The following is a 21550-nucleotide window of genomic DNA, read 5'->3' on the forward strand; positions in this document are numbered from 1 at the left end:
GGAAGGGGGGGGGGGGGGGGGAATGAAAAAAGCAACAGCGGTATTTTGAGCAGGAGAGAGGTTGCCGGAGATAAAAGTATTTTGGTGTCGTGCTGAATGTTTGGAGGGGCTGTGGGGAGGAAGGGGGGCGGGGGAGGAAGACTGCGCTGCGAGGAGTTACAAAAGATATGTTCATTAAGGCGATTAGGAATGCTGCAGCAGAGCACCTCGCCTATAGTCTTAAAGGAATCCAGCTATTTGTGATACAGAACTGAGACTATTAGCTGTGCGTGGGGGCAAATAAGCAATGTTTAGGATGCTTTAAAGGACTTGAAAGAGGGAGAGGGGGTGAGAGAGAGGGAGAGAGAGAGAGAGAGAGAGAGAGAGAGAGAGAGAGAGAGAGAGAGAGAGAGAGAGAGAGAGAGAGACTGCGAGAGAGAGAGACTGCGAGAGAGAGAGGGAGGGAGAGAGGGAGAGAGAGAGGGAGAGAGAGAGGGAGAGAGGGAGGGAGAGAGGGAGGGAGAGAGGGAGGGAGAGAGAGAGGGAGAGAGGGAGAGGGAGAGAGAACGAGAGAGAGAGAGTGAAAGAGGTGGGGAGATAGGAGGAGAAGGCATGGATTATTTTGCAGTGCCGTGCTTGTGGAGAGAAAGGTCCCAATTACTCCTTAGCCTACAGGAGCCAATTACTCCTAACTCTATTTTCTTTAACCTCGGAGTGGTGGGAAAGCACACACACAAGCACACATTCACATTTGCACACACACACACAAACACACGCGCGCCATACACACACACACACACACACACACACACACACACACACACACACACACACACACACACACACACACACACACACACGCACACGCATGCACGTACACACGCATGCACGCACGCACGGCACGCACACGCATGCACAGAGCAATGCACGCACATGTGCCATACATACAGTGTTCTACTACCCACATACATTAGGTGCGTTTCCATCCCCCTGATTTTATGCAAACTTTGAAGTATCGAATCAGTAAACGGTGATGGAAACACCAAAATCCGCATAAAAATCGCAAAATTCGCAAAAAGGTTTATCCGCTCGCTTGAGGTGGTTTTTGACAAATGCGAAAGAGAGTAAATTCGCAAAATGGGAGATAGACGTAGCGAACTTCGAACACACAGGACTGACAGTCTTTCCGATTTTCGCATAACGACCGGCCATAGCAACCCTGCCGACATCAACGTGTAACGTCATCACCCTACTCCACTGCAACCACTTGATGGAAGCGCACCTAATTCAAATTACTTTTTTGCGAACTTTCTAAAGATTCGCATCACCTTCTAGATGGAAACGCAGCTATTGACACACACATACACAGGCATAGACATGCACATAACCACGGCAATTTAAATACGATTATCACACCTATGAAATATATCCATACATTTATGCAAATAATGAACATCTGCTGCACTATGTGCTTTGGCTATATCTGGTCATTTACAATGCATGGTCAGAAGACTGTGATGACCTCACCTTTTCTGCACACGCCCACTGATTACAGCAGGATTTAGAAAAGGAGAGCTCCACTTTAAGCGTCTACAGGGGCCTTGTGTTTATACACACATCTAGTTTAAGCGCCAGCAGGTGAGGATGGGCAAACCAGTTTTTTGTGTGGCCGTACGGAATGAAAGAGAGCAATGATGGATGAAATGAAGAAAGATAGAGAGAAAGGAAGAATGAAAGAAGGAAACGTATCTGTGCGCTCCATTCCATTTTGGCCGTCCTCCTCTCTTCTCGTCTTAGCTCACTAGCACTCTGTGTTTGTGTATGTTTGTGTATGTTTGTGCATGTGTGTGTGTGTGTGTGTGTTTGTGTGTGTGTGTGGTGTGTGTGTGTCTTCACTGTGATGTGTATGGCTTGTCAGAGCAATGGGGTCAGTGTTGTCAGCCACGCTTGTTGCTCCTCAATGGCTTCATGTAACTCTGCTGCTTCTGGGGTAGCAGGTGCTTCTTTTACACGTGTGTGTGTGTGTGTGTGTGTGTGTGTGTGTGTGTGTGTGTGTGTGTGTGTGTGTGTGTGTGTGTGTGTGTGTGTGTGTGTGTATATTTTCCTGAATACATGCCTTTGCGATATTTGCATGGGTACTCCTATTATTGTAGTGCGACTGTGTGACTGAGAGAGAGAGAGAGAGAGAGAGAGAGAGAGAGAGAGAGAGAGAGAGAGAGAGAGAGAGAGAGAGAGAGAGAGAGAGAGAGAGAGAGAGAATGGTGGTGGGGTGTAGTTTAGCTCCCGGGTTAGGTATTTATTTATCTAAGAGGCAAATGATTTAATAATAGAAAGCTGTCACCTCAAACCCCCAGTGTCATGGAATACAGGGAGGGTGGCTCATGGGATTACAGACCATGAACACGAGGAAGACCTCCCATTCACCTGTCCCCTCTGCTTGTCCATCTGCCCTTCCATTCAAAATCCAATCGGCCCGTTCTCTTTATTTATTGCTGAAAATATATTCCATTGAACCATCTGTTGCACAATTCATCATCCACTCCACCTTCAGTCCAATTATCTGTGCCGGGTCAGATTTATTTTGCTTTATTGTCTATCAGGATTGGCAGAGAACACTCTTTAGTCCTGCTCAGTGAAAACAAACAAGCAAAAATATCCAGCCATACAGAATCCACCCCTCCATTCATCCAACCCATCCATCAATAAATCTATACATCAGCCTTACCCTGGCATCGATCAGCCCCTACACGTTTTGGTCTGCTGGTGCTAAATAGGGATGGGATATTTGTCTGTGTTTGTTTTCATTGATTTCTTATTAAAGGGGGGGTGGTGTGTTGAGGTAGGGGGAGAAGTGAAAGTAGCTGGAAGTAACGGTATGGTAATTCTGCCACATCCACATTTCATTTTTATTTGTAGTCATGTCTCCCAAGGTGGCCGAATTTGGAGAAAGGGAGGAAAGACGATTACGTTAGAGGCCTAGTTAAACTGACTAAAGGATATTGGGAGAAAAGGCTCTCCTGAATGACTCTCTTCTGTTGTTGTCAGTTACTCCTTTGGTCTTTATGTGGTTGGACGTTGGACCTTTACTTTAATGGAGACCTTCTAGAGTGTCCCCATGGGGATTTATGTACTGCTGATGCTACAACCTGGATGTTTGATGGGGTCGGAGATGTGTGCGATGAGTTGCTTCAAGCTATCCTTTCTTTAATCGTTTTATTCAACATTTTTTGTCTCTGGATTACTTATTAAACATCCATCTATTCATCAAAATTGAGGATATTCTATCAATGACAGTACTCTGTTATTCCCTTGTACTTTATTTTGACATAATTAGGGAGGCTGATGAAGAGGAAGAGGTCATATTCAATTCAGGGTTTGGGAAATGGGCTTGGCAGTTTGGGGATCCTGCCATGAGGACAGGTTTAATACAACCGTTACTTACGTATAACCCTATCATGGCATTTTTTATCTAAGTACAAAGAGACCATTACTGCCGATTTTAGTAAGTACAGATATGGCAATACGGTGTATTTAAATCTGTGAGTTTTCTCATATGCTCCGCTCTCTTTCTCTCCCTCTTTTCCGAACGGTTATCTCACGCAACGGGCCATTTCCATCGGGAGGGGAGATGATTTTAATAATACATTACCTTCTCAAAACAGGAATCCCATACGCACGCAGTCGACAAAATCTGTCAAACACAAATACTGGCTCCCCCAGACAGCCTATCTCTCGCACACATTGGATGTTAAATCTTTACGCGTTATTATACATTCGCATGCTAAATATAATTTTTTGTTTACTGCCGTACCAAACCCAAACATCTGATTTGCATACTAGTATATCTCCTGTCAACAGATGCGTCTCTATGGCTGAGGAATGAATGGCTTTTGTGATTCTTGGGTGCTGGCAGTCTCGCGCTTTCAGCTATATTGCTGCAGAGTTAGTTGCAGCAGCACCTATATGCTGTTAAGTGGTGATCATGTTTCTCAAGGTCGGAGAGGGATTGTGTAGGCCTGCATAATGTGGGATGGGTATGAGCAGCTACCACTGTGTGCTCCGGGGTTGAATAACACAATCTGAATCACCTTGGGCCGCATCACGCTATAAGAGACTCTGCGAAACGTTAGCATGGGTTCGGTCGTTGCAGTCTGTGAATCAGCGCTAAATGCTTCCAGAGCAGAATGACGGGGCGGATCTCGATCGTGTTATAACGGTTCTAACGTTGTGAAGATGAATTGTTTTAAATTCTTAATAACTCAAATATATATATTAATTGTCATAAATAGAAAAGCAGATATAGTTTTTATCAGGGCATGTCTCATCTCATAAGATGAGACAAATCAATTTTTTATTTTATTCAAGCTACTTATATTATGATGCTAGTCTGTAGACAGATGAGCCAGCCATTAACTGCTATGCAAGGTGCTACAGTAAGTGTTTCTAACTAACTGAATGAGCAAAGAGAGCAGGGGGACCTGCCTAACCATAACTTTTGTTATCTGTGTCGCGGCCAATTAGGTTGTTCTCTGTGAGAGGTTTTAATGACTCGCTGTCCCTTAGCCATGAGGCCCTTTGTCCCTCAAGTCAGCTTATTGTGTCTTATTGTCTGGTTTGTTCTCCTTTCTTCTCCTCCATATCCTTCCTTCCCTTCTCTGCCTTCCTTTGCTCATAAAACCCAACCCCTTTTTCCACCGTACCTTCCTCCATCTCCCCCTCTCTCCCCCTCCCTCTCTACCCCCCCCCCCCCCCCCCATCGCCAGGTGACATCCAATCGCGTGGCTCAGCAGCAGCAGCAACATCAAAGCGGGGCGGGGCCAGGTAACTGAAATAAAATGTCTTTCTACCCTTTGTTCCCACAAATATCATATCAAATATCACCACCACAGACACTGAAATTAGGATGATGTTAATGATACATTTCTGTGCCTTTACATGGGATACCATGGGAAAGTGTTTCTGTGAACTTAATCTGCACTACTTCCTTAATATAGCAGAATTTATGGGGGGAGACAGAACCAAAAACTAAAAGGCCCGGAGTAACGCCTTGTCTCGTGTTTCGTTATAAAATGTCGATATTCTACTGAAAATAAACCAAGATTGTATTAGTTGTCAGACATTGAAGGGCCGTCAGCGACATGATTGAACTAATGTGAAGTGAGGGAAAGTGAAATGCCCCCCTTTTTCCCCAGGTTTGAGCTATTCTGGAATCAGCCTTTACATTAATAATCTAAAGAAGTCTGATTTGTGTGAATTCTTGTCAGCTTCTGTGACGAGTGCCTAGTCCTTCACAGAGTTACAACGTCACAGAGAAAGCGGAGGCGGTGTGGCTGAAGCCGTTTTCATGGTGTCTGGCCCTATCTCTCCAAGTAGACATATCTAAACATCTCATCATTGCTCTGCAAGCATATACACAGCATGCACACAGGAAATATAGCATTTATTTGCTGTGTTTGTAGACCCACTAACGTTGAACAGCCCAGTTCAGTTTCGACCTAAGGGACCATGGTAAAACAATATCTATTCATTTCATCCACCTTTTATTTACTGTTCTGGCGTTGGTACTGAAGCGTTCTGTTTTCAAGTGTTTTTGTGTTAACGTTGGACCACAGAGGCTCACAGAGTGGGGAGGCCGAGCAGGGAGTACACGCATCATAGGCTTCAATTCCCCCTCATTCCGACTCTCGAACCATACCGCAGTATATATATATATCCCGTAGCCCAGCCGCTAGCCTGACCCCATCGTAGCACGCGAGCGCGTCTGCCATATGGCCATGCGATGCGTTTACCCTTCTTCTCTCGCGCTCTGTTCACTCAATTCCATCCCTTCATTCATTCCCTCTTTCTTACTCCCACTCCGCCCCCAAAAGGAATCTACTACTCCAGCTCCACCTTACCCAGCCAGCGTGTGAGCTCCCCACTGTCGGCAGGGGGCGGCGGCGGCGGCGGCGGCGGGGGCGGAGGAGGGGGGCCGGGGTCCCCCAGCAAGCTGCAGAGGCTGGGCTCTTCCTCGGACGCTCCGGGCTACGCCACCACCCAGCGCCTGCCTTCCTCCTCCTCCTCCTCTTCCTCGCCCAGCAAACAGTCCCCCGTCGGCCGCCTGGCCAAGTCCTACAGGTATGTACCCGTGGGTTGCGGGTTCCGGGGGTCGTGGCGCGTGTCTTTGCTGCCTGCCTGGAGGAAATAGGGGGGGTTGAGGGTGCGAGAAAGGTAATCACCTCCTCCTCTTCCTCGCAAGTGAAGGGGGGGGGGGGGGGGGGCGACAGGATGGGGGGGCGTGGGGGGCGACAGGGGGGAACATCTGTTGTAGCGTCTCGGGTGGGTTTTATTTTATTCGGGCTTGTTGGGCTAGCATGTGGTTGGATACCGAGGGACAACTTTATTTGCACCGCAGTGGGACGGACACACACACACACACACAGACACACACACACACACACACGCACACACACACATGCGTGCGCAGACACACACACACGCACGCCATTGATGTTATCATAGACACAGACCATACGCAACATTGCCGAACGGTATCAGTAACAGAAGCACAACAGTGATTCCCTGACTGAGACCAATGGCTGAACAGCCCATTCCAAACAGAATGATTGCAACGCATTCAAATGTAAATAGGAGACACCTCTCCCCACCCCCCGCCCCCACCCTCCCCGTTTTTGTTTAATTGTTTTCCTTCACTCCCAGCACCAACATCGCCGTGACGACAGCGGGAGGGGGCGTGTCCCCTCATAGAGTGGCTTCTCCACCCAGCTCCGCTGGAGGGGGAGGGGCTAGTGCATCATCATCCCCCCTCCACCAGGTAAGAAACACACATGGCGGAGGCCTTCAGCGTGTGTGTGTGTGTGTGTGTGTGTGTGTGTGTGTGTGTGTGTCTGTGTGTGTCATGCAAATACATACTCACGCTATCATTATATGTGCGCACACTTTTAGTATACTTTGGATTCTTACTGTGTTTCATATTATTTTTCATTTCAATCTATTAGTTCACGTTAATCGCCTGATAAATTCCAATACTCATGGTTGAATTGATGAATGGATAGAAGAGGGGGGGAAGTGGGAAATGATCAGCATAAAAGTATAATGCACTTATTCCAAAGCAGCTAAAGCAGTAAAAGTGTCAATGGCCGGTGTATACTTACCTTAAAAACTCATTATATTGGCAGGGCTGTTATACTCAGCAGGAGTTATGCTATTGATTCAGCAAAGAGGTTGGGGGGTGCTGCAAAGAATACCTTACTCCTCTCTGATTAACCCGGTTTCTTGTTTTTTCATATCACTCACACAGTTACCAAGGTTTCATCAATCATTTGAAGTGTTCCGAAAAACGTAACATGAATAAGGGTGTTGTGTGTTGTTATTTTAAGACTTTAGGGTGTTTTGGGAACTCAATGTGAAATCTCTCAGGGTGTGGATAGCGAATAGCGTTACCATGCTAATGCTAAGAAACAAGTTTGCTCATTGCATTTTAAGACTATTTGGACAAGAAAAAATATAATAAGTAATAGGCTTTTTTAATGATACAAATATGTTGCATTATTTATTTAAAATAAACAAAAAAACAAATTTAACTTTGACGGGGACAGCAGCCATTGACAGCTCATTCCAAAGGCTGCTCATATTAGCGGCGGGGGGGAGGAGTAGGGTTGCTTGACCTGTGTTCCCTCTGTGTTGCCGTAGATGAGTTCAGGCATAGGGAGTTATGCCACACTGTCTCCCAAACGCCTGGCCGCCCACCACGCCTCCGACCAGTACAAGATCTCCCACGAGCTCTACGCCACCGCCACACTGCAGCGCCCCGGGAGCCTGGCAGGTTAGAATGCACACACACACACACACACACACACACACACACACACACACACACACACACACACACACACACACACACACACACACACACACACACACACACACACACACACACACACACAGACATGCATGCACGGTCATGAAAGCAATTTGGGAGAACTGTAGTAAGCTTAAAGAACATTAACAAGGTCCCTTTGCTACAAGACTCACACAAACACACACTCACACACACGCACGCGCGCGCGCACACACACATAAATCCTCACATTTCAAACCTGGACTTGTGGTTAAGTTAACCAAAGAAGTGGAAGAGGGAAGGAACAATGGCGGTGTTGTTTGATTAGCTGGAATCCCTGAAGTGTTTTGTCCTCACCGTCTGACAGAACGTTATTTCTGGGTGAATTCCTTAAATAAGCAGCTGCTGCATATGCAAGTGAATAGAAGCTTAACCTTCACTAGGATGGAGCATTGGCTACAGGCTATTAGCGTGATGCTAATAGCCTTAGTCATTCTTCCTGTGTTTTTCAATGACATGCTAAAGAAAAAAGGAAAGAAAACATAACTGTTGAAATAGCAGTTTGTGGCCAATGAGCTGAAAAAATGTGGTCACGGCCTTGTCTCTGGAGTAAAGTGTTTCATGGGTAGTATATCTTGTAGTAAGCTATGGCCATTGTATCTCGTTGCCTTGCAGTACAGTGAGTGCAATCCCTTCAGAAACTGTTGAAGCTTTAGTATAGGACATATTTGTAGTTCTTTCCTTTGTACTTCAATCTTTTGTAGTTCCTCAGCATCACAACATACATAATTTACTTCATATTATGAATTTTATTCATGCAAATTTCTTTGATCTTAACTTTGTTACCCTCATAGCTCTCGTAGTCGAGTTGGCTTTTTTATTCTGTTTGAATTCACAGTACAGACTCTGAAGAGATAGATATGACGTCAATAAAATAAGACTTTGTTGATATAGCTTTAAGGAGAAGATGCAACTTATTTAAACTCTTGGGAATCCCCAGAAATCTGTGGCACTAGATACATCTCTGACCATGAAACAGCACGACTTGTTTAATGACCTAGTTTTCCAATATAGATTTAAACAATGGTGCGTCACAGCTACAATATATGTAGGTCTGTGGAACTGTATTTTCAGTTCTTGCAGTACTGTTGGTCAGACTGAGGTTTTTACAGGATTTCTTTCATTCACAACAGTTTTAAAAATGTAGTATTGCACAATGTCATCATTGTGAATGGTAGCTGAATGGTCAATGAGCCAAGGATTCAGACGATTGTTATACTTGCAATTTGTTACAGGAAACTCTCGATTTGTACCCACGTTTCCCTCTCAAAGGGAACAATTATTCTCGGCTTGCCCTTCTACAGTTTGAAATTAATAAAAAATGCCCCCCCCCCCCCCCCCAGAAAACCAGCTATTTATTTATTAATCCTCTGGAGTACAGTGAGATGTGCTGTTCTTCTGCTTCTGGAACTTCAAGTTCCGTTGATGGAAAACATGACCTCCAGCGATTCTGCCCTGAAGGCATCCGTCGGTTCCCAGCCAGGGGTCCACCCGTTTCTGAAGAGTGGAGATCAACACGGGGGAAGATGAATGAGACCGTTGCCTGATGAGAAAACGAGTCTCATGGCATGTTTTTTCCCCGCTATAATTGGCAGACCTAGTTCAAGTGCGCTTGAATGTGAAAGTACCTCACAAACCGTTTTGAATTTCATTCACCAAAACACACAGCATGGGATGGGTTCGCGGAGTGAATGCATTTCAAACTGTTTAAAAGTGTTTTGGCAATCGATTATAATTAATGAACTTGAGATTTGCCAAAGAGGACTCTCTTACTTTTTGGATTCCGTTATGACACCCAGCCTCTCTGGTGTGACAAGGACATTCAAACGAGCATGTCCACATTGAGTATGTAAGGCCAGAGTTTGAGGACATTTTAACCCGGCACCTCAATGCCAAAAGTCGCTTTTATTAATCTGCTAACATCTATCTAACATCTTAATTATTTGGTATATAAAACGGGACTTAACTACAAATATGACACAAATTGAAAGAGACGGTTGTCCACAAATGCCCTCTCGAGCCAGAGTCTGCATATGACAGTAAACAAGTTGCAAGTTGTGAGAAACACGAGGAGAATGAAACATTTAAGAGCATGCAGCAGACTGGAGGCTGAAATGGTTGCGCAGAAGTGTTATCGACAACTTAACCATCGACCGCATCAGGCAGAGAGTATTCTCCGGCTTGTAGCTGTAGCTGAAGCTGCATCAGACCCCAGACATGGCTGTCTCCCCCACCCATCATGGAAAGTGTGCGTGGGAAGTGTATGGATTGCCTTCCTTTGCTGCTCAGTACTCATATCAAAGATGGAAGGGGAGGGGAGTTGGGCTGATAAATGAAGAGTAGACTTTGATGAACACCGATGTGGAGTGGAGCAAAGAGAGAATGATTGTCTCTGTTGAATATGTATCACCGTAGAGATGCAGATTTGCATGTAGATGCCGTTAAACTTGTTACCGCTGCTCATGCGAAAATGAAGGAGCCCCGAGGTGCTGTTTTATCTTTTGTTTTGGCTTTTACTTTTTTCACACTCTCATTTCTCGGGCCTGATTTCCTGACAATGTGAAACCTGGGATAGCTCTGTTCCTCTCTTTCTTTACTTTTTTCCGTCTCTTCTTATCGCTCTCGATCTCTCTCTTTTATTCTGTCCCTTTTTATATCTCTCTCTCTCTCTCTCTGTGTTTTCCACATGAGCTCCGCTCGTTGGTTGATAGAAAGAGGTCAGTGCCTCAAAGAGTCTCGTTTGAGTCTCTGGTGGGACCAAATGATAAAAAGGGAAATAAATAAATGTTTCAAATAAATAAGTAACTCAACTGGACTCCCCCGGACATCAAAGAGGTAGACTTGGGAGGGAGGGAGGAGAGAGAGAAGGAGAATGAGCCAGGCCATGCTATGTGTGTCCGGGACTCTCATTAGTGACTCTACATGAAAATTATGACTCTATCTCTCTCTCTCTATCTCGCTCTCTCTCAACACTATGTATTAGTGACAAGCTCTTATTGCTGCAGTGAAACTCAATTCAGTCCTAAACACCGGCTACTTTATGACATCCCTCTCTCTCCCTCTCTCACTTTTGCTCTCAGTCGCTCTCTCTCCCTCTCTCTCTCTCTCTCTCTCTCTCTCTCTCTCTCTCCCTCCCTCGGTCTGTCTCTCCCATTTTGGAGAGGCTCCATGGGCAGTGGTCTGTTAGGGTTGGTGTGTGGGGGGGGTGTAGCTCGGTGGGGCCGGGGGGGGAGATAGACGAGAAACACTTGCCTGACAAGCTCTGGTTTCCTCCTCTCTTCCCCTTGGCCACCGTTGCGTCTCAAATCAGGCCTAATGGTGTGGAAGAGAGATGCACACTCCACCGTTGTTGGTTCGCACACAGGCCAGGCAGGACTCTGGCTCGGCCATGCCTCCCCAGGGGCTGGCCTATAGCCCACCCTACCCCGGCCAAGAACCCACTGACGTTTGTATTTTCTCACACAAATGGGCCGCGATCCAACATCCCCTTTAATGTACCAAACCAAAGATCATACCGTCTCTATTATTTATATGGATAATTATCTTTGCGTTTCTGTCGGACACCGTCTTGTCCTGTGGGCGGGCACGTCTTGGGTCATGCCAAGATGTCTGTCGTCTTGGCTTCAAAGTGGCTGTGCGGCTGGCTGTTGTGGTTGAGATGATGTGTTGGTAGGAGACTGAGGCTTGGGTTAATAGTGCATGAAAGCACACTAGCCAACGTCTACGCCTGAATGGAGGCCCTGGCATGCTATGCCGTTTGATCAGAAAGTGTGCGAGTTATCGGTTGGGACACTTCAGCGTAAGAACCCATTCTCTCAATCTCGCTATCGCTCTCTTTCTATGATTCTTTATCTCTCCCCCCTCCCCCCCTCCCCCCCTCCCCCCACACGCTTTCGTTCTCTTCCTCTCCTCTTCTTCCTCATTTGCCCCCTTTATCTCTCTCATCTTTCTTTCTTTCTTCCCTTTGTATTTCTGACTCACTTCTCGTTTGTCATTGTTGGTCTCTCTTCTCTCTCTGCCGGTCTCTCCCTTTTTCTCGCCCATATCTCTCTCTCTCTATTGCTCTCTCTCTTTTTGGTAATTGTTTGACTGGCGTCAATCTGTCCGTCTCGGGTTCCGGTCCTCCAAGGGGGGCGTGCCGACGTGTTTGAGTCGAGGTTGTCTCATCTGTCTAATAGCGCTCTGATGCTTCAATTTGTCCCGCCCCTGTCATGATCAAACGACCCGCTAGCCAGCGCTCGTTCCTGGGGGCACGTGGTCGGTGGGCATCCTGCCAAGTCACCAGCAGGGGTGCGGGGGGGGGGGGGGGACTCCGCATCTCATTACCTCTGAGCTGATGCTCGGCAATGTGCAGCGGCGAGATTAAAAACATGAAATATGACAGAGAACAGAGCAGTGCGGCGTCTCTCTCTCTCTCTCTCGCTCTCTCTCTCTCTCTCTCTCTCTCTCTCTCTCTCTCTCTCTCTCTCTCTCTCTTTCCCTCTCTCCTCCCGCTTCTATCTCTCTCTCTCTCGCGCTCCCTCGATCTGTCTGTCCAGCCATCTCCCTCTTTTCCTTTTTTCCCGTCTGTTTCCTTTTCTGCTGTCGCACTCATTTTTCTAAATGTGCAAAAAGAAATCTGTTTCCATTTTTCCTTAATCGCCTATTTCATCGGCGTGGTTGTTTTCTCTATCTCCGGATTTCCTCCCTAATGCCATCACTCTTTGTGTCTCTCCCTCTGTCTCTCTTTATCTTCGTCCTTATTGTTTCCTCTCTCTACCTCCTCTCTCTCTCTCTCTCTCTCTGTCTATCTCCCACTGTGTGGGAGATAGGACACCCTCACTCTCACCCGACTCTGTGTTAATAAGAATATGCATGTCACTTGGACCTCTGTCACACTCGCTATCAATAAAGCGAGAATGAAAGAGTAAATCATATTACACATTCAGTGGCAGTGGCGCATTCGAGAAACAATACTCTGGCGGTGATATCGCAGAACACCGACAAATTGGGGGTTGCACTCCCACGTTGAATAGAAGCGCCCCTGTAGTTACTCAGTTTGCCTGCTTTATCTTCTGTTGGGGGGGCTCGGAGGGATGTTGGGGACTGGAAAAGTGATACTTTTGATGACTCCCGTACCTTTTGGGGCTCTAGTCATCCTTCGTTCCCCCTCACCTCGCGTTGTCCATGTCATTTTGCTGACTCTTTAATCTCAATCTTTTAATCTTTACGGTCCTGCCATCCATTACATATTTGTTAACGTGCAATCCTCTCCTTTCCCAAGCTCCCTGATCACATGCCTGTCTCACATTCGTCATACTGTCAATCTGTCCGTTCCTCCATCTATCCGTCCATCTGTTCATCCATCATCCTTTCTTCACTCCTCCCTCTGTAGCGTGCCTCTATTAGGTCTCGTCCACCCGTCCACAGCTCCATCACAAACGATATGCCATCTGTCTAACCTCTCTCTCTCTCTCTCTCTCTCTCTCCGCCCCTCCAGGGTCCCGGGGCTCCTACAGCAGCCAGCACAGCCAGGAGCCCCTCCGGCCCCTGGGCTCCCCGGAGCACCACATAGACCCCATCTATGAGGAGCGCGTCTACCACAACAAGGGCCCGATGAGAAGCCTGAGCCAGAGCCAGGGGCCCGACGGGGGCCCCTACCGCAACAACACCGGTAAGACACTGGTCGTTGCTGCTGTTGTTGTTGCCAAAGTGTTTATCTGCCACACATGTAAACAGACCCGCGAGGCATTCAAAGTCGTCTTTCATTGTGAGCTAGCATATTTTGACAATTAGCTAATATGACGCGCCAAGGAGAGGATTATTGCATTAGATAAATGCATGAGTGATCGTAAAATAATGTTACTCATGATAACAATAATACAAATTTAAATATGTGTAAACTCATATTTAGACCCACTTTAATACATCTTCATACAAAATACACATGACTTGCCACACAAAGTGCAACGATAGTCAAATTGTACATGAAGGACCACGTTTAGCCTTTGAAGCCTAATTCGTGGTACTGTAAGGTTCATTGCATAGTTAGCATAGCTTGTCACATTGCTTCCATTGCTAAACCCCTCTTCATTGCATTCAAATAATATGATGACGCAAGTAACTTGCCTACTGTGTGCACAGAGCGAACACACTGTTTTTAGTATTTACTGATTAAACAGACCTATAAAGAGCATTTTCAGCGACAGCTACTAACATCTATTGATTAAATTGCAGAATTTTACTTCCTCTCTCTGGGAAAAAAAGAGAATAGATTGTTGTATTTACTTTGTAACACCCACACTCATCAGTATTTCAACAGAAATCTAATCAAAGCCTAATAAAAACGCTAATGAAAGATTTAATCACCCAAGACACCATCCAAATCAACTGTCCCTGGCCAAAGCAATACCTGGAAACTGAAACTGAAACTTAAGTTAACGGCATGTTAGCAAACCGCATTCAAGTTTTCCTATAGTCTCCACTGTGGCCCGGGAACAATGCCGAATGTTTAGCCGGCGTGAAGTGATCGATCCCGGGCATTGTTGGTCCGAGAGGTGCGCGGGACGGACACAGTGTGCTCTTGAGACCTTATGAATCACCATGGCGACCGAGCCGGCTGTCTAATGGGAATTCACAGTTCTAGGGATGATGATGGCACATAATGAAGTGATAAGGATTATGCTGACACGGGTAGCGGTAACTCATTAATTATGTCACAGTGTCTTTTGTAGGCCCTGGCAGCCGCACATTATATGTTCATTATGCTGGCGTGGATCAAAGTAATTAATGCAATAAGTCATCGCTTTCGTGTACGCTCTCGCTGCGGCGGATATCAATTTCTCCGAAAGCAAACTGGTGATGCAGGGCCTGTAGACGGTGGCTATGTTTGTGCAACAAATTTGGTAGACGGGCCTCGAGTTCGCACACACACACACACACACACACACACACACACACACACACACACACACACACACACACACACACACACACACACACACACACACACACACACACACATGCACACAACATGCACAAACAACACACACACACACGTACACAAACACACATTCACTTGGCGTTTTTTCGTCTTTTTTGTGGGTTTGTGTGGTCATGCTTGTGCATGTGTGTGTGTGTGTGTGTGTGTGTGTGTGTGTGTGTGTGTGTGTGTGTGTGTGTGTGTGTGTGTGTGTGTGTGTGTGTGTGTGTGTGTGTGTGTGTGTGTGTGTGTGTGTGTGTGTGTGTGTGTGTATAAGGGTGCATTGTGTGTATAGGAAGATAGTTCAGCATGAATGTATGCAGTCATTCCCGCACTAAACCAGGCCACTGCCTCAGAGGACTGTAGGTTAATGTGGTCTATTTCAAGCTATTACTGCTGCATTGTTAATGCAACACACACACACACACACACACACACACACACACACACACACACACACACACACACACACACACACACACACACACACACACACACACACACACACATACTCAAACACACACACACACACACACATACTCAAACACACACACACACACACACACACACTCAAACACACGCACACACTCAAACACACACACACACACACACACGCACACACACACACACACACACACACACACACACACACACACACAGACACACAGACACACAGACACACAATGCTACAGATGCATCGTAACCATACTTTACTTTGAAAGGATAATCCTTGTAGATACAGTGTCTGCTGAGATTCTCTATTCTAAAGGTTCCAACAAGCATTTTTGTTTGAAATATTTTGAATTGAGTTGTTTCTAACAAACACTCCCTCGAAGGATTTCCATTGAAATGGTCTAGGCACTTATTCCATAATTAATCTATCTCCCTCTTTTAAAGAAGGACATAGATTATGCTTAAAATATAAAATATTCTTCAAACTACTTACAGTGTATTGACCACCATTTGCTCACACAGGCCAGCTGATGGCCTAGAAAACGGCATGTACCATCCTTGAACCCATTTCCGTCTTTTTTCCTCTCTTCAATCATTGAGCCGTCCATCCAAATCTTTGCTTCTCTAGTTTTTCTGCATTTTTCATTCAACTCCCTTGTTGCTCCTTTACTTCCTTTCTTCCTTCCCTTCTTCCCTCTTTCCTTCCTTCCTTCTTTTCTTCATACCTTCCCTCCTCCCTTCCATCCCTCCTTCCTTCCTTCATTCATTCATTCCTCCCTTCCCTCATTCCTTCTTTCCCTCCATTTTTCCTTCCATCCATCCTTTGTTCTTTTCTTCCCACTCCTTCCCATCTTCCTTCCTTCATTCCCCCTGCCTACCCTAATTCCTTCCTTCCTTCCTTCCTTCCTTCCTTCCTTCCTTCCTTCCTTCCTTCCTTCCTTCCTTCCCTCCCTCCCTCCCCCCTCCCTCCTTCCCTCCCCCCTTCCCTCCTCCCCTCCTTCCCTCCCTCCCTCCTTCCCTCCTCCCTTCCTTCCTTCCCTCCCTCCCTCCCTCCCTCCTCCCCTCCCTCCTTCCCTCCTCCCTTCCTTCCTTCCCTCCCTCCCTCCCCCCCTCCCTCCTCCCCTCCCTCCCTCCCTCCCTCCTCCCCTCCCTCCTCCCCTCCCCCCTTCCCTCCTCCCCTCCCTCCTTCCATCCCCTGGCTGGTCCTCCCAGCGCGTCTCCTCCCTCTCTGTCTCGCCCTCCCTCGCCTCTCCTTCCTCCTTGATTTGCCAGGGGACGTTCCGCTGAAGGTCGCCCTCCCAGCCCCAGTGCACATGACACACATAGCGCTGAGAGGCCCGTCCGACACCACCAGGCTCCGCGTCACGTTATCTCCGCTGGCCCTACACCCAGGCTCGCCTCATTTAGCCTCCCCGAAAAGCCTTGTCGATTGCCCCCAGCGAGGCGCTGCCTTGGGGACCCACCGTCCACGCCTGGCTGTTCACGATAGTTGTGGATCCGTTGTGGCCGCCATACCTCAGGGGTGGGGGACGGGATGTGTCATGCCTCTGCCCCTTTGCTCGACAGGAGTGTCACGCGGTTTAATACCCTGCCCCCCCCCCCTTGCTTGTCTGCTGGGTGTCAGCGAAGGCAAGGAGAATGCAATCGTTTAAAACACGGAAACGAGAGAGAGAGAGAGAGAGAGAGAGAGAGAGAGAGAGAGAGAGAGAGAGAGAGAGAGAGAGAGAGAGAGAGAGAGAGAGAGAAATCACGAAATACACATGCATTCAGAGAGTCAATAGCCCATCCGGTTACCGTATTGTCTGCTTAGCCTTGTGTCCTTGTCGATTATTTGAAAATACAAGCGACGACAAATGCAGTATTGAGTAAGGAGAGTGGCAGGCTGTAGGTCCTTCTCACATTCATTCCTCTGCTTTCTGCGTCCTTTCTTGGTTGTCAATATGTTGTTGTGTGTGTCTGGGAGGAGTGGGCCACGTCAAAAAAGCAATAATCAGCACAAGACTCCTGCTCTATGTCTGTACGGCTGTTTGTTAATATTTGTGTGGTTTTTGTGTTTGGCTGGTCCGTGTACGTGTCTGTGTGTGTGTGTGTGTGTGTGTGTGTGTGTGTGTGTGTGTGTGTGCGTGTGTACACTCATGTGTGTTTGTGTGTGTGTGTTTCGATTTTCTGTGTGTGTGTGTTTGCGTGTGTGTGTGTGTGCTTGTATGTGTCTGTTTGTGTGTATACGCTCATGTTTGTGTGTTGAGATTGTCTGTGCAGTTTGTGTGTGTGTGTATGTGTGTGTGTGTGTGTGGGTGGAAGAGCCTAATCATTCTAATAGCCTACTACTTTGTTTTTCTTGCTCCGAGAAATCAAACCGGGGCTATTTTCTCCTTGTTGACGACGGCCCCCGCCTTAAATCTTGCGGCATTGTAGCGTTTGTCTCCTAATACCAACATTTCTGTGATTGATCTGAACAATTTTAGTGAAAGGAGTTATATAAACACATTGACGAGAGAGAGAGAGAGAGAGAGAGAGAGAGAGAGAGAGAGAGAGAGAGAGAGAGAGAGAGAGAGAGAGAGAGAGAGAGATCCAAATGGATATTAATGGAGACAAGAATGACTGCTCCACATGAAACACACCAACACTGCTGTGTTGTTTAAATCTGCTGGATGGTTAGTCCAATCTCATCTGGCATTGTGACGAGGGACAAAAAGGCAAATGGAAAGAGACAGGGACATATGTTTTTAACACGAATAACTGACGAGGTTGAGGGAGAGATGATTTAGAGAACTGCAGAAAGAAGGAGCTTAGATCAAAATGGAGTGGTAGGGAGATAAAGAGATGGAGAAGGAGATACTGGATCTACGGGAGAGCGACACAGGGCACGTGTATCAAGTGTGTGTGTTTGTTTGTGTGTGTGCGTGTGTGTGGGCCTGAGCAAGAGGGACATGGCACAGTGCTTTCTACCTGTTGTGTATGCACAACAGTGCATGTAAACACGACATTACTTACATCGGATGCTGCGTTAACAGCTTCATGAATTCAGCCTGTGCCTCCTCCCTCGCACACATCACTCACATACCACATGCGTACTCATTATCATAGATGCGTCCCGTGCCAGAGCAGGTTACATATTTAGCATAGTGCAGTACTTGTCGGCGGTAATGAATTCCGAACTACAGGGAGATTAACATCCTCAGAGACAATAACTGCTTATAAAAAACGAATCTTAATAACTGTACGATTTTCGTGTCTTCATTTTTTCGAATGAAGAGACCGAAAGAAGTGAGAATCTTTCTCCTGTTCGTGTTTTTAAACATCGGTGTATACATCCCGCGTGTTCCCTATAGGATGGGAAAACATTTTGAAACGCCACAAAACAACATGATTATTCATATCAAATTTATTTTCTGAGGAGTCTGCCTTGCTGTTGGATTTCCTCCCGACACATATGCATATAAATCACTACAGCACTGCAACGCATAAAGCAGAAACTGACCCGACCACCCAAGGGTGTGAGAAAAAATCTAAAGGTTGTGTTGAAAAGGTAAACGTCTGACTTTGGTTTCGGAAAACCCATTCTCTTGGTGTGAAATACAAAGTTGCTGTGTGAGAATCAGGTCAAGTGGCAACAGAGGAGCTGATGTGATGAGGTGCCCTTGTGTAGGACGTTTACCCCCTAGCCTCCCTCGACAAGCCAGTTGCCATCCTGTGTGTGTGTGTGTGTGTGTGTGTGTGTGTGTGTGTGTGTGTGTGTGTGTGTGTGTGTGTGTGTGTGTGTGTGTGTGTGTGTGTGTGTGTGTGTGTGTGTGTGTGTGTGTGTGTGTTTGGGACTTAGTAGCTAAATATATATCTTTAGATAGGTTAGATGTTTGTTAAGTGCCTTAGGAAGAAACTAAGGTGGACAGTTAGCCTTCAGCTAGCCTAATGGCTAACTGTTTACTTGTAGTATTTGTGTTGCTTCGTTGGTGCCATAACGATAGCTGGTGCTTTAGAAACACCCAGATAGTTCACTACCATTTTTATAAGAAAGAAGAATAAAAACATTATCATGCTTGTACTTTGGCTGCTGTCCTATCCCTAGCCTGGCATGACCACTTTTTTTTTTACTGGCAGTCATCGCCACGACAACCGCCTGCTGGCTCTGAGTGGCATCATGGGGTACCTTGACTTTGTCTTGACTTGTCGCCAAGGAGACCAACGATGCACAACAAAAGTTGAACCCGCCTCTCCACGGAGACGGTGCGCATACAACAGTGTGTGTGTGTGTGTGTGTGTGTGTGTGTGTGTGTGTGTGTGTGTGTGTGTGTGTGTGTGTGTGTGTGTGTGTGTGTGTGTGTGTGTGTGTGTGTGTGTGTGTGTGTGTTTCCTCAAGAGTTCCAGGCCAGGAACATCAAGAGCTGTGTGTTGGCTCAAAGGCTTTTCCATGGATAAAGCCATAGAGAGGCTAATCCTCACTTTGCACCCATTCCAAGCAGTGTGTATGTGTTGTGGGTCTGTACACTCTCACGTGCACTGCACAATTGCATCTATGCGCGTGTGGTCATGCTGGTATAAAACATGAAATAAATCGGCCTGTGTGTGTGTGTGTGTGTGTGGAAGTGTGTCCTGGTTTTACAGCGTTGTTAAATGTAAGATGTCTAGTTCATGTCAAGGATTTGAATATTCCATGAGTTGATGTGTGTGTGCGTGTGTGTGTGTGTGTGTGTGTGTGTGTGTGTGTGTGTGTGTGTGTGTGTGTGTGTGTGTGTGTGTGTGTGTGTGTGTGTGTGTTTGAGGCAGTGCACGTGTGTGTGACGGAGGAAGACAGAGATAGGGACTTTTGGGGTTTGTGTAATCGCTGCTCACTGAGGCATGACGAGAAAAAAGACGCGTCCTCAGCTCTGATCGCACGCACACACGCACACACGCACGCACACACGCACGCACACACACACAAGAAAGACGAAGGGAGAGAGATGCGGGAAAGTCCAAAGCAAAGAACGCAAAGGAGGTAAAGGAGGGAGGGAGAGAGAGAGAGAGAGAGAGAGAGAGAGAGAGAGAGAGAGAGAGAGAGAGAGAGAGAGAGAGAGAGAGAGAGAGAGAGAGAGAGAGAGAGAGAGAGAGAGAGAGAGAGAGAGAGAGAGAGAGGTCCCATGTGAAATGAATGGAATTAACTGAAATGTGATGAGATGAATGGATGGATGGGTTGTGGGATGAGTGAGATGTGTGGTAGGAGTGAGGATGTGGTCCAGACAGTGTAGTAGAGATGGGCCCCTGGGAACTGAAGGAATTATTTGAAATTATTTGAACAACTGGATGAGCAGACCGATGGATAGATGAATAGGGTGAAATGCAGAGATCTGATGTATGGCTGGTGTCCTGATGGATGGATGGTTAAGGGTCGTTCATTGTGGTGGTTCGGTTTGGTGACTAATGCACCTCTTCTACCCACACACTCGTCTGACACATGATACACATGCACCATTTGGCTTCAACACGCCAGAGCAAGGGAGTGCAAAGAGGAGGAAAAGAAACACGATTTATTTTCGCCTCTACCACTTCTCAACACCTTTTACATAAACCTTCCACACCAATGCTGAGTAGAATGTTTATTTTGTGTGTGTGCGTGGGTGTGTGTGTGTGTGTGTGTGTGTGCGTGTGTGTGTGCGTGTGTGTGTGTTTGTTTGTGTGTTCTAGGACACTAGTGTTATATTTCATTAAAAGTAACCTCAACGATAGTTTGCCTTATGCACACATAGTGGACAGACGCAAACTCAGACTCGAGACACACACACACGCACACACACACACACACACACACACACACACACACACACACACACACACACACACACACACACACACACACACACACACACACTTGACACACACACACTTGACACACAAATGCACTCACATTTCAACATTAACAAGCATACATGCATCTCCCTGCCAGGCAACAGGAGTCCCAAAGGTCAAGCCATCAGACAGAAAACACCATTACTGGAGCAAAGATTAATACACTGGCAACCCGTGGCAGAAGGGAGGAGGGGGAGAGAGGAAGGGAAGTAAGGATGGTACGGAGAGCTGGAAGTGCAGAAGGGAAAATCGAATTTATACAGAGAATAAAAGAGATAAAAAAGCCCAAACTAATAATTTGCCCTTTTTTTTTATTTAACTCTTGTCTGTTTGCCTGGAATAGACTCCTTTTTTTCTCTTCTTTCTCCCTTACTCTGGCCTTGTTTTCCCCTCCTTCATCCATCTATATATACTTCCTATATCCAATCTCTCTT

General features: G+C 46.6%; 1 protein-coding gene across 1 annotated transcript in view; it reads left to right on the forward strand.

Annotated features, from left to right (window-relative positions):
• Positions 1-21550, forward strand: part of ctnnd2a (catenin (cadherin-associated protein), delta 2a) — a 170026-nt gene that overhangs the window by 95348 nt on the left and 53128 nt on the right. Inside the window, 5 exon segments of the mRNA XM_056584840.1 lie at positions 4743-4800; positions 5850-6096; positions 6679-6793; positions 7672-7804; positions 13359-13532. Coding sequence (XP_056440815.1) covers positions 4743-4800; positions 5850-6096; positions 6679-6793; positions 7672-7804; positions 13359-13532 — 727 coding nt within the window.

This window comes from Gadus chalcogrammus, chromosome 23 (assembly GCF_026213295.1).
Source record: "Gadus chalcogrammus isolate NIFS_2021 chromosome 23, NIFS_Gcha_1.0, whole genome shotgun sequence".
NCBI lineage: Eukaryota > Metazoa > Chordata > Actinopteri > Gadiformes > Gadidae > Gadus > Gadus chalcogrammus.